The following is a 13,818-nucleotide window of genomic DNA, read 5'->3' on the forward strand; positions in this document are numbered from 1 at the left end:
GAAGCACGTTTGTTCTTCTTTTCTAACTCTGGAAACCGTGGATTTACAAGGAGCCACTGGGGTTGTTTGGGGTTCTTTATTTCCCACCAAATCCTTTTCCACCAAAGGGAATTTAACGCTTTTCAAAAACAAATATAGCGCAACATCATGGAGACTGTAACTCGACCAAGCTTTCAACCTCACCCAGGACTGCAAAAGACTCTCAGCCAGTTTCATCTGAGTTCCATGAGCTCCCTCGGCGGTCCGGCCGCGTTCTCGGCTAGATGGGCGCAGGAGATGTTGTATAAAAAAGATGGCAAAGATCCAGAACCGGTCCTTCACATACCCATCCAGCCTCCTCCTGTGATGCCGGGGCCCCTCTTCATCCCGTCAGACCGGTCCACTGAAAGGTGCGAGACTGTCCTGGAGAGCGAGACCATCTCGTGTTTTGTAGTCGGCGGGGAGAAGCGGTTGTGTTTGCCCCAGATCCTCAACACCGTCTTGCGAGATTTCTCCCTGCAGCAAATCAACTCCGTCTGTGACGACCTACACATCTATTGCTCCAGGTGCACGGCGGACCAGCTGGAGATCCTTAAAGTCATGGGGATTTTGCCCTTCTCTGCACCTTCTTGCGGCCTCATCACCAAAACGGACGCCGAGCGGCTCTGCAATGCCCTCATCTACGGGGGTACCTACCCGCCCCACTGCAAAAAGGAGTTCTCGGGAACTTTGGAGTTGGAACTGACGGAGAAGAGCTTCAAGATATACCACGAGTGCTTCGGCAAGTGTAAAGGGCTCTTCGTTCCGGAGCTGTACACGAGTTCCAACGCAGCCTGCATCCAGTGCATGGACTGCAGACTCATGTACCCGGCTCACAAGTTCGTGGTCCACAGTCACAAAGCCTTGGAAAACAGGACTTGCCACTGGGGTTTTGACTCTGCCAACTGGAGGGCTTACATCCTCCTCAGCCAGGATTACACGGGAAAAGAGATTCTCCCCGCGGACCTCGGAGTCTGGGTTACAATCCACTCCAGCAGCTCAGGATACACGGGGGGGGAAAAGAGGAGGAAGGGGGGCGCTGGAGCAACTTGGGATGAAATAGAACTGAGAAGTTTGATCTTGCGTCAACAAGTACAAGAGGAAAGGCGCCAAGGGTTGTGGAAACATTTAAACAGTTTTGCCATCGGCAGTGTCGTGGGAATCAATTATGTATTTATTATTATTATTATTAGTATTAGTATTATTATTATTATTTATGAACCTGATGCGACTGGGAACGCATGCTTGAATTTTTTTTTTTTTTTTTTAATTGAACTGGTTAGTTAAAGTAATGTTTTTTGGATTCTTTGAAAACAATGTTGCTGGGACAAAAGATGAGATACAATAGCTAAGTGACTGAAATGATCCTCAGCATTGTTAGTAAGTGGAGGGGAATCAGTCAAGCTAAGTGAACTCCAGCACAGTAAGAGATCTGAATACTGTCGAGTTCTTCATATTCATTCTAAACCTTTCCCGTTAACGTTGTGATAGGTGCAATGCGATTTTTATAACACACCCTCCCACATAGGCTGGTTCCCACAAGTGTGGTTTTTTTATCTTAAAAAAAAAAAAAAAAAAAAGACGGTTTTAGTGCTTTAAACGTATCCTTTTTTTAGAACACATTATATATACTGAATTTCTTTATATTAAGATATATAATTATATATATACTCGTACATTAATATAATATATTATATATAAAGGAGAAGTTAGAATATTGGGAATTGTTTACGATTTTATAATGTAATTTAGTGGGATGAGTTGTTATATATATAGATATAGCTATATACATTATTCGTTATTTATTATTGTATTTATTCATTATCAAATCTTATAAAAAACTTTACTGATGGAATAAATTGATTTGTGCAAATTAAATCACGCCCAACTTTCTGTTACTAGTCAAGGGAATTTGAGACGTATCGATGTAACTGGGGATTGTTGTGGTCGGGAGTTTAAAACTTTTTTTATTTATTTATTTATTTTATTTATAAATTGTTATAATTGTAACTCGAATGAGAATAAATGATTTGTGCTTTAAATCGTTGCATGCTTCTGTTAAGGGCTAGTTGACGGGAGCGCAGATTGCGAACGCGTAAATTGGAATTTGGGTCGTGTTAAAAGTTTTTTCCGGGTGGATAAATATGTTTACCTGCATATTACACCACGGTACAGGGTAAAAGGTTAATATAAAGGAGTTTTAGTCTGTGAGTTGGGTTTTGTGGTTGATGTTCTTTGCTAGAAAAGACCGACCTACTTACTGAGAAGCCGTATTTTTTTGTCTCCAAAATGCGAATCAAAGGAGGTGGCGTTTGACATTTTGACTTATAGAGCATAGCCTTTAATAGATTTACACTTCACACATGCCTATGAATTGGCTGGGATGAATAACGTTTTTAAGTATGGTTATAAACTGATTATTTGGTTCCTTGAAGGTGTGAAGCATTCTTTTTTTTGTATAGAGTGTAGATTAACTTGAAGCCATACTGCCAAACATATTTAAAAGCCCAGCTTTGAAAATTCCTATTTGAACGATTTGAATTCTCATCTTGATTATTTGCATTTAGTTTTACGTCACATGCTTTTAACCAGAATGAAAATACCCTTTTTTATTATTATATTGTGTTTGGTTTTGTGAATGCTAACGATCTCACCTTTAAATCGCATTCCCCGACAATAAATCCGCGCGATCCCTCATCATTGTTTTACCGCATATTGTGGAAATGTGTTTGATATATGAGTCTGTTATCACAGGTGGTTGAAGGTGGATGTGTTTTTAATGGCAGGCACATCCTTGCTTAATGATGTGCTACTTAGCAAGTTTGAGCACACACTGGTTGTTAGGTAAGTCTTTTTGGAAGGGGCGACGATCGTGAATGTTGTGTCTGGCTGTGCAGACGTCATTAAAAATCTTTCTAGACTAGCCTAGTTTTGCTTTACTTACATTGTTACCATAGAGCCCGATTCATGAAACCTGCTACTTAAAGACTGATTAAAGAGTGTATAAACTCACAGAGGGTGTTGTGAAACACTAACCCCTTTCTCGGCATATGATTGCGCAATGGAGTAAATCGCGTTAAGATAGCTTCTTTATTGTGAACCACGCATTGCGACATTGAACAGGATTTCGGTACTATTTGGAGGAGGGACTGCTTGCTTGAATATGCAGAATGCTGATCCCCTCTCCCCACACCCCCGACAAATAAATCGGTCTACGAAGGAAAAAAAAACGGGACAGGTCCATCTTTGTCATTCTCACCCTAGCGTCATGGGGACTCAAGTGAAACGGAATTGTCTCTTCCCAAGTCGGTCACGTTCCAACGGCAAGGGCCGTTAGTCGCGCAACAGAAAACGGGACTTCTCTGCGAAAAATCCTCAAATATAAACAACAAAAAAAAAAAAGTAAAGCTTGCGATTTGGACCGATACAGGAATCCCCACCCCCCCCCCCCTCCCCAACCCCCCCCCCCCCCCCATCCCCCCCCCCCCCCCACCCCCCCCCCCCCCGCCATACACCCTCCCCCCCCCCCCCCCCCCCGCCCCCCCCCACCCGCCTCCCCCCCCCCCCCCCCCCCCCCCCAAAAAAAAAAATCAAAAAAGTTTAGTTCTGCACTGATACCCATGTATACAAATCTTCTTAATAACCAAAAATGAAATGTTTTAAAATCGGTTAAAATTTCAATTTCAGATAATTTGACAATAAAATAATAACAAAAAAGTTGAAATAATAATATCCTTTTCTTCTGAGCCGTTGCAGAAAACAAATGTTGAGATTGTATGCGTATTTCAGATAACACCCCCACTCAGTCTAAGCTACCTTTTAAAATTAACATTGGCGAGAACAGATCAAGAGAAAAAAAATATGTTTTGGAAAGTTTCGATATACATGATGCTCAAAGTCAGTGTCAGGACAGGGCCAGGAGGTGGGAGGGTGCAAAAAAACAAAACAAAAAAAAAAACACACATGGGACTAGACGGGACGTAGCGATACGGAAACACGACGCGAGTGAGGGGACTTGAAAATTGTAACTCTAGCCGCCTCACCCTGACTTTTACATTGAGATCTCCGTTAACAGATTGCAGACAGAGGCTGATTGTGCTCGCGGGGCGAGGGGGGGATTAAGTCTGTGTATGGGGGGGTCAGGGCAAAATGTCCCCCTCCCCATCTCGAAAATAAAAACAAAACAGAAACCCCTTTAATGAAAGGCCATCACGTCCATTTGCATGAACTATTGCAGCTGAATGGCGCTGATGGTGCGTTGTAGTGGAAGCATAATATGCTTCAACAATGGTTTTCATTCACCCCCTGCCCCCGCACCCCTCTTCCCTCAGTAGGGGGTGGGGTTGTGGCAGGGTATGCAGTGGTCTGTTTTACAAACAAAAAAAACGAATGTTTACAAACATAAATCCGCATAATAGCTGTAGAGTCAACAAGCGCACTTGGAAAGTAAAATGGGTAATTAATGCATCAATTTGATCCGATATAATACAATACCTAAACGTGTGCTCTGAAATATAGCTCAGCTTGAAGGTAATGCAATTGGATGTGCAGAGATTACTGCTCTGGTGAAATGAAACCTTGTATGTAGAACTGAAACTACAGAAGAAAAAAAACCCTGATTGGTCAACCAGGGTGTGTGGTGTACCTGCATTTCCAACCAAATCAAATGTAGCAAGGTATGCTCTTTGGTTTCTGGTAATAGTCCATTTCTATTACTGTGGGCGGCGTCCTGGATTTGATCCACTGTGCATGTCTGATAAAGCTCAGACAAGTTATCTTCTATTTCCTGGAAATTGTCAGTTTGTTTTTATCGGTGCAGATCGATCCTGGTTGGAGGGCTGCTTCTCTGAATGGACATTGCTTATGCAGATGTGACTAACAATTACAGATTTACAGGCTAGTGTACTTCTGAAATCTGTTGTGTTCAGTCTCAGGGCAAGGTCATGAACTCACTCCCTGATTTCAAGCGAGTTGCATCTATTGCCACGCTGTCTGCAACGTTGAGTAAAGGCACGGAAGAAACAGACAGGATGTAAAAAAAGCTGCAATGTGTCTATCTGTATGTCATTGTGAAAGTCAAGACGGTTACTCTGGTGAAGCTCTGAATTGAGCAATCTCAAAAAAGACAAAAAAAAAAACTGTGACTTTTTTTTCTTCCTGTTTCTCTGAAAATGCCAATAAAGGAACATGATCTGCTATTTTTAAACCATGTGTTCACCAGATCTATGGGGCTAGGAAGCAATTAATCCGACTTGGGCATTGGGATTGGAAGGGGTCTTGGTATTTCAGTCCACAGCAAGGAAAGAATGCCTTGGAGTTCTTTTTAGGTGAATTCCCTGTTTTTCTTTTAGTACCTTTTAACTTTGAATCAAAGCAGTACAACAAGACACAGCAGCAACATAATACCTTCAGCCCGTACAGGGCCATATCCTGCCAAGATGCCCCCAAGGCACTTTCCAAAAGATTGTAAGATGTGTGCACACTGGAAGCATGGAAGCTCAGATACAGTTTAGCTGTATTTGTTTACTGTCTTTCGAATCCAAGTCAAAATCCAAACCCAAACCGATTCGAGAATCTTGGTGGGGTGACTTTCAATGCATAAGCTGAACAATGTCCATGTTTTATGTTATGTTTTGTCTAGGTTTTGGCAGCTAAATTCCCTTTTGAGCAGGGTGTGTAACTTCTTTAAGATGCAGATGGGAATGGTAGATTTATATAGTGGGGACTGGCTTCAGCAAACTTGTGTGGGTGACTAATTTTTATCAGTTTTGTACTATGAAGCAATGCTGTTAACCTTAGATACTGGAATATTCCATGCTTTGACCCAGATTTATTTATGTGTACAGTATGACTGTGTAAATAGATCACAGTCATACTGTACATACAGTGCTAGACCGTCTGTGTCGTTAACTATGTCTGGGATAAAAAACCGAGGACCATTGTAGCTCGGGTTCGGAAATTATTAATAGGTATTAATACTTTACACTTAACAACCACTACCCTCATTGGCAAACTCCAACAAGGTTTTTTTTTTTGGGTTTTTTTTTTTTTTTTGTGGTTGTAACCCAAATTGGGATTGCAAAGGGTTTTGAATAGTAATGTTCCCCAGGTTAAACTGGATGAGGCAAGACCTCTGATGGAAGCAGTCATGAGTAGACATGAATGAGTCTGCACACCTGTTCAATACTCAGAATCAATCATTCACTTCTCTGTGGTTGCAGTTTGTAATTCAAGCTCAATTACTTGCTTCTATCTTTTCCTGGGGTGAGGGAGTGTCTGGCTCCTATGGCTAGGATAAAACATTTTTAAAAAAGCGATACGTTTTTGTCAAGGTACAGTATGCTTTGAGGAATACCCCCTTCTCAAAATAACAAATAAAAAAAATACCTGTGCCACTAAGTACCATGTCCAGTGACCATTTATGAGTGCGTTTAAACTCTGTTTTACTGATTTTATTAACACATTTGAGAGTCATTTAATAGATTGTTCTTGGTTCACCACATCTCGTGAAATTGTGTTGATTAATGTATTTGGTTAAAAAAAAAAAAAAAAAAAAATCACAATCCTCTCTCATAATTTTTGTTCCAGCTATTTCCCCCACTGTCATAATATACTTGTAAGGATTTCATTATACATTCTCATGTACGTCTTAAACAAACACAGATGTGCTCTTCTTGCAAAGTTTTGTAGCCTTTCAATATTCCAGAGAGTTGAAACTTTCTCTTTTTCGCTGCCCGCGGCGGGCCCTGGTGCATTGTGGGATTTCCCGTCCACAGTTGAATGGGCTGGTTGTTCGAGGGGAGAGGAAGCGTGCTCCCCAAAGGATTAGAGGGCATGTCCTGTTTCGTATGCAAGGCACATCGAGCTAAAACCCTTGGACAATAAGCCATATCCATTCAAAGCAGGGCACAGCAGCTGCTGGGCTTGCATATGAATGGTCCAAAATAAATCCTTTTTTTTTTAAATTAATTTCATTTTTTTTTTCTTTTTTGAAAATGCGCTAACTTCAATTCCATTTTTTTTTTTTAAATACAGCTGCTCTATATGTTGGGAATAAAAGGGAAAATCCAAGAGGGGGTAAAAGAGAGCCAGTATTTTGATGCGCTGGTCCTTCAGAATTCGTTCGGCCATGTAAAATGTAATCCTTAACCTCATCTGGTTGTACAGTTAGGTTTGAAGTGTTATTGTGATACCCATAGACTTCATCCTGTTATTACAATGCCCCTTGTACTGAGCTCACTATGGGACGAGAACATTGAAATTGGTAATCCACTATTTACTGGTCTCTAGTGCTGGCCGCTTTCCACTTTAGATGGTCTTTCAAGACACACACACACTATACAAAGACAGAGGAATCAATTAAAATGACCACCAGGGAATCCAGTGTTCCCAACCGATGCTTATTTACAACTGTCTATCAACTCATTAAAGCCTGCCTGGTTCTGTTTGCTTTGTGAAGTGTGGCAGGGCTCAAAGACACAGAACTGGCAATGCGACCTGTAAAATAAGAACAGTGAGCCGTCCTCCAGCACATTCTCTGTTAAACACAGTACGTCCTCAGTGGTAATGCAAGTCCGTCCTTGCATGTAGATGGTAATGAACGAGTCCATTGACTACCCTTCCCAGTCCTCAGTACCGTTTTAGTTTGAATTGCTCTGTAGCTTTAATGGTATGCAAATGCAAGTCAATTAAGAGGGGGATTTTTAATTAGCAGTTCGGTTCATGTGCAAAGCGCCTCACACTAATTATCTGCCACGTACGCTGCTAATTTGCTGGGCTTTTTCTGTAGACCCATCAAAACTGTGATTTTTTTTTTTTTTTTTTTTTTTTTTCTTTTTCTTCTTTCCAGGTGATTGGTTGGTTAAAGCACGCCAGGGGAAATGGCCAGCTATTAAATCTGCCTTTACGGCACCTTTCTATAAATTCACTTAAGAAAGTTTTTTTGCTGGCAAATTGCCTTGCTAACCGCATTTGAATGGGAGATATATACTAATATATAAATTATATAAACCCTATCTTGGGGCCGTTTCTAGCTATATATATATCTATATCTATATATATATATATATATATATATAATATATATATAGGATCTATATCTATACTTAATATTTATAACCCCAAAACCCTCCCCTTTTTTTGCCAAAAAATCATTGATAAACAAAATAATTAGCATTTAAACTTTGCATCCTCCACCTGTCCAGCCAACTCTGTTGCAGGCTGACAAATGGTTTATTGGCGCCTGCCTGCTTTATGGTAATTGAAGCAGACGTCTGTGGGAATTAGCGGGAATCGATGAATATTTCCATTGTGTAATACTTACTAGGAAATTGTATTTGTAGTTCTAGAAAGGCTGAAACAAAAGAGGTTAGATATGTCAAGCGAAAGCTGTAGCACATTTGGTCCACCTCAACGATGAACCCTCCTGAGTCCTCGCCAGGGTATCTCATTTCAATTTGATTTGATTTAATAAAATTAGCTAGCTTTCAGGTGAATTAACGGGACAGGCCTTTGAGCATCAGCCTGTCAAGTCCTTTTTTTCCCCCAGGAGGATAGGCTGAGAGCTTCTCCAATCCTCTCTCTCTCCTTCCCTCCTTCCCTCACCACTCCCACCACACACACACACACACACACACACACACACACACACACACACACTACAAAACACAATGTCCGTAGGATCGACCTACCAGAGGGGTCCAGACTCAGCCTCTACATTACAGTTCCAGATTATCATTGTCACCCTTCGGCGCTTCTACACCAAAAATTACTCTTTAGGAAGTCAGCAGTCTATTATCCTGACCTCTTGTTCTCCCCAGTTGCTCAGCAGATGATCTTTCAAGGGTATCTAGGGAAGACCAGTGGAAGCCCAAGGATGTGGTTTATGAGAAATCATGTCAAAGAGCCATTGAGGCTCAATTCATTTATCAGGAGGTGGTTGGTTGTGTGTCTGTATGCATGCGTGTGCATGATTGAAGTGGGGGTGTTAAACATAGCTCTTCCCAATACTTCTTTCTCTAGTTCTAATGTTACCAAGGTTACCCCTCATGCTAGTGAATCGCAGCAGTGCTTGTGGCCACCTCTGTTGGTTTCAATTTGAAGGTCCGTGTCCTGATTAAGACAAAAGAGGGAAGTTAATATTGACTGATCTTTGCAGACAGGGAATACGTGGTAGAGTCTGATTGAAAATGCCTCTCAATGGTTTAATGCTCTTTCTATTACAATCGCATCTTTCTAACTGGATATCTCTTTCATTAATACATTAGTGACGGTGGCGTTGTAATGAACTCTTCATTATTAAGTATTATTAAATGTGTTGCCGTCGTTTTTTATTCAGTCTTTATTTATTATTGATGATGGATTACAGCGTGCAGGGCAGGCCCGTGTGTTTATTTAATGAGAGAGGTAGTGCCACGGAGCTTAAAATATTAATCACACAACTGCCCGTGCAATTGAAGATGTAGCATTAACTACACATTGAGTGATGCTAAGCTGGATACGGTATGCAAATGTTTTCCCAAAAATCTTTTTTTTCTTGTTTTGTAGTGGAACAGACTGGGGCTACTTCTAAATAATGAATAGCTCTCTATAAAGTAATATATAATAGTACATAATGTGTGTCTATATTCCGAGTCCTTGAAATCCAAAGGGTTGTTTTCATTTAATCTGAGTCAACACAACCCAGATATGTATATTACCCTTGCATGACGGCACACTGCACCTTTTCAGCTCACCAAACATGCTTACCATTAGACTACTAGCCCTGGCTTGAAGGCTGGCGTTGACCTGAATTGGATTTGCTCTTAGCTGGGTCAGGAACCACCAGTGGTCTCAGAGGTTTTAAAAAAAAGAGACACTTCCTGTACGGCTGTGAGTCTCTTTTGTTTGCTCCTCAGTGTGGTTGTGTGGCTGTCTGTGCCTGTGTTTTCATATGTGTGGGTCTTGGTGCTTGTGCGCGTGTGTACGTCTTTATGTCTCTGTTAATGTGGGCTAGTTCACTGCTCATATTGACATCCTGGAAATTCATTGAATGTATGAAAAAGCCTGCCAAGGAGAAGAGTTTTTTGTATTAGTTGAGTAGATGAGGGCTAAGTAATTCCTTGGAGCAGTTTCAGGCATTGTCTTATGTATAGTCCCACACAGGTGTGCGTCTGTGTGTTGCTATGTCAGTGTGCGTACACATCTGTGTGGAGGGTTAAAGACGTACCAATAAAAGCTTCAGCGTGGGTTTAGAGGCTTTGTGTGAATGTGGGCTTGAACTTCTGTTTACATATTAAGGTGAGGTTCGGGCTGGGAAGGAAGCCTGAGCACAAGTGACAGGTAATAATGTACTTGCAGGGGAAAAAAAACCAACCGTCAGATATTTAGTAAATCTGCTAAAAGGAAATCAGTGAATTGAGAGGAACGTTTGCACTTAAAATAAAGAAAAAGATCAATTAAATCTTTCGAGCTTCTCATTTAAAAATCCAATCAAGAATCCATGGGAAGGTTTAAAACAGTAGAATTTTAAGCAAGAAGTTCATTAAACAGCACTGGGTGCCTAAAGCGGAAGGACAGACTGGCTAGTTGAAGTCTTGTTTTTTAATAGACTGACTGCCCGAGACAATTGCTTAGTATTCATTTACACAAATATCTCCTCATGATAAAAAAAAAAAAAACATCTTAACAGAGTTTGACTTGTCCTGCTTGTCTTCAATACACAGGGTTGCAGTTTTTAATGCATAGACAGGAGACATGGCTGGATGATGAGATTAAACCACAAACCAGTTTTAGTATAGTCCTCTGGTTCCAGCTAACAGCAGGCAAGACTTAACCCCTTATAGAATTTATTGATAACTAAAAACAAAAACAAGAAAAGAATTGCTTGAATAGGTGAGATGACCTTTCTCACGTCTGTTCGTCTCGTGAGCTATGGAGTATTTGAAATTGGGTTTGCAGTAGTGTCTAATCGGCAGGGTCGTTGTTAGAAATGGTTAGCAGACAGACAGGCTTTGAATGAACTCTGCAGCATGTCAATATATCAATAGATAGATATGGGATTTTGGTACAAATCGGCCAAGACGCCTAACACAGCAAATTATCGTCGCAGGTTTGTGATTTCAGGAACTAGGCTAATCATATCCAAATTAATTTATCTTTATTTGAATAATGACTGTATAACAGAAATAGTATCTATTCCTCCTGCCCGGACCTTTTCTATTGAAAAGCTAGGGCTCTTATCGCAGAACAAACTCCTGCATGACATGCCACCTTGTTAAAAGAGATCTGAAAGTGAAACGTGTTAAAAGAGCCGGTTTGCATTGATTTCGTCTTTGGTATTTTCCCAAAGCATTATCAAAGCACATTGTTCGATGGCAGCTGTGCATTGTTTATTTATTTATTTGTTTATTTTTGTTTCTTTGTTTGTTTTGTTGCCAACTAGGACTTGCATAAAAGCATCTTTACATGTTTAAACGTTTCTCTCTCTTCACAGAATGTGGGAAAGGGAGACAGATTAGTTCTATTTTTAAAATAGATTTGTTCAGTTTGTGGTATTGAAACCAGGGGTGGTGGTACATTAACCTAACTTTGAAAAAGAACACCCACAAGCAGAATCTGACCGCTGTGGGAACGGGGGCTAGGAGTTTTTAGACGACCCCTAAGAGAGAGTGTTAAAAATGCTGCTGCTGCTCACTTGGTGCTGTAGACGCTCATTCAGAGAATTTGTGCCTCGTCAGCCAGGGCTGTTCTTTGTGAGATGATGTCAGGCTCTAGACTCCCATGTGTTGTCAAGGAGGTTCTGACACATGACCTCTTCTAGGAAACAAGCCCCCACACACCCCTGCCATCACAGCCCCCCAACCCCCACCCTGCAGAATAAAAGAGCTCCCAAAGGACAGATGGCTTGTTGATAAATATGATGGGGGGCGGGACGATAGTAAAAGTCTGACCTGCTGTGAAAACCAGCCGTTTCTGTGTAGATGTTGATCCATTTTTTATATTAAGAGTCACCAGAATTTTGGAATTGCTATTCTTTAAAAGGTACCCTTGGCAGGAGCTGGTTATTCATTTTTTGAAAATTTTGTGAATTTCTGTTTTGTTTCTTTTTAGGCATTCGATTTGATGTTCATTTCACACATTAGTGAAAACAGGAAATAAATAACACAAATCACTGTGACTCGGTCATTTCCTTCCTGGTTCTTTATTTAATGCATTTTGTGTTACATATATGTTTATATTTTAAATAAAGCACTAACATCCATTATAAGCAGCACTGAAGTTTCATATTCAACAAAAATTACAGTTCCTAGTTTCAGCTCTGCGGACAAACGCCTTTTTTTCTCATGAAATGAATGCTGCACATTAGTAAATGTATCCTTACTTAGCCACTGCCATTTCTGCACCTTCAAGGTAATTCAGACAAATGTCCCAGAAACCTTGAGGTGACGCTGCTGGTGCATTACAGGCTGCCAGACATGCAAACATCAAATGAGAGAGAAATGTGAAGCTTGCTGCCTAACCATTTACATATCCATCTGTCTGCTTCCCACAGTGATGTGGGCAAAGCACACCCACAGCCCCTCTGTCTGCACACAATAGCAGGGTGCACCATGTAGCTCACCCCAACAATGGCTAAACAGATACAGGGAGGCAGAACTGACTCAAAAATAAAACAAAGGCATTGAAAAAAAAAAATAATGCAGTGTGCGGATCACCACAGCCGAAACTCAGCTAACCATGTGTCTTATCTTAACCCTAAGCTGTAGTACTGAGCTGTGGAACCCTGATGCAAATGTACTGTAGCATGTAACTGAAATAACCAGCAATCGCTAAGCTCGCCTTTCTGAAGTTTATGCGTCGTGCAAACAGATACAGTATTGTATTGGGCTTGCTGGCGGGGGTTTAGTTTGGCGTCTACAGTACGTGAAGGAGTGCCGCAGCCAGCCTTCTGAATAAATGAATCAATTGAGGAATTCACGGCAAGCTGGAAAAGGGAGGCGGCATGTTGAAATAGCTCACTCCCCCTGCTTTTAAATGGGTGCCGGTGACTTCTTCCTGACTCCTAGCTCGCCGGAGCCAGTGTGGTGCAGAAATTAAAATATTAAAAGAATTGGATGCATTCTGCTGTCAAGAGAGGCTTGGGTTCCCATTGTCTGGGCTTTTATGTGAGCTGTTGGGTATTAAAGACAGGGGTCTCCAGGGGTCTCCAGTCTCGATGCTGGGGGGGGGGGGGGGGTGCGCTCTTGTCTTTTGGGTATTGTTTTGCTGGGGGGGTGGGGGGGTTGGGGCACGGAGGGGTCCTGCCATCTTGTTAGGGTTTGGTCAGGCCCCTTTGTCATTCCTTGTTTAAATGACATCAGCTGGGACAGTGTGTCGGGGGACAGATTCAAGGAGACAAAGCCCCCCGCCATCTGTATTGTCCCGGGACATCGGTTTCCCAGCATCAGATGCAGCCAGTGATACTTCAGATTCAGCAAATCGGTCATTGTTGTACACTTGAGGTTTGCTCTTTTTATCAGCTTTCAACCACAAAGACCAAAACCAGTGATACATGGGCTAGAATAATGGAACTCCCTGGTCCAATTACCTCCTAGGGCAGGATGAATAAAACAAAATGTTGCTACTTTTCTTATTGGGCTACTTTTATACACATTGTGAGATTTATGCAGGAAGTAACCCTAACTGTCAGTTGTTGTTTCAGAAAAGTCGCCTGATTTATATGAATCAAATAAATGTTTTCTGTTTGAACTGACCCTAGCGTTTAGGGATAGAGAAAACGGTGGGGTTGCTTTTTAAAATGCGTACATTACCTTAATCAAA

At 41.3% G+C, this 13,818-nt stretch overlaps 1 protein-coding gene across 1 annotated transcript in view; it reads left to right on the top strand.

Annotated features, from left to right (window-relative positions):
* LOC121328952 (ski oncogene-like) overlaps positions 1 to 13,818 on the top strand; it is a 31,581-nt gene that overhangs the window by 300 nt on the left and 17,463 nt on the right. Inside the window, exon 1 of the mRNA XM_041274107.1 lies at positions 1 to 1,090. This exon is cut by the window's left edge and continues 300 nt beyond it. Coding sequence (XP_041130041.1) covers positions 148 to 1,090 — 943 coding nt within the window. The 5' untranslated portion in view covers positions 1 to 147. The remainder of the gene's footprint in view (positions 1,091 to 13,818) is intronic.

This window comes from Polyodon spathula, chromosome 16, assembly GCF_017654505.1.
Source record: "Polyodon spathula isolate WHYD16114869_AA chromosome 16, ASM1765450v1, whole genome shotgun sequence".
Classification (NCBI taxonomy): Eukaryota; Metazoa; Chordata; class Actinopteri; order Acipenseriformes; family Polyodontidae; genus Polyodon; species Polyodon spathula.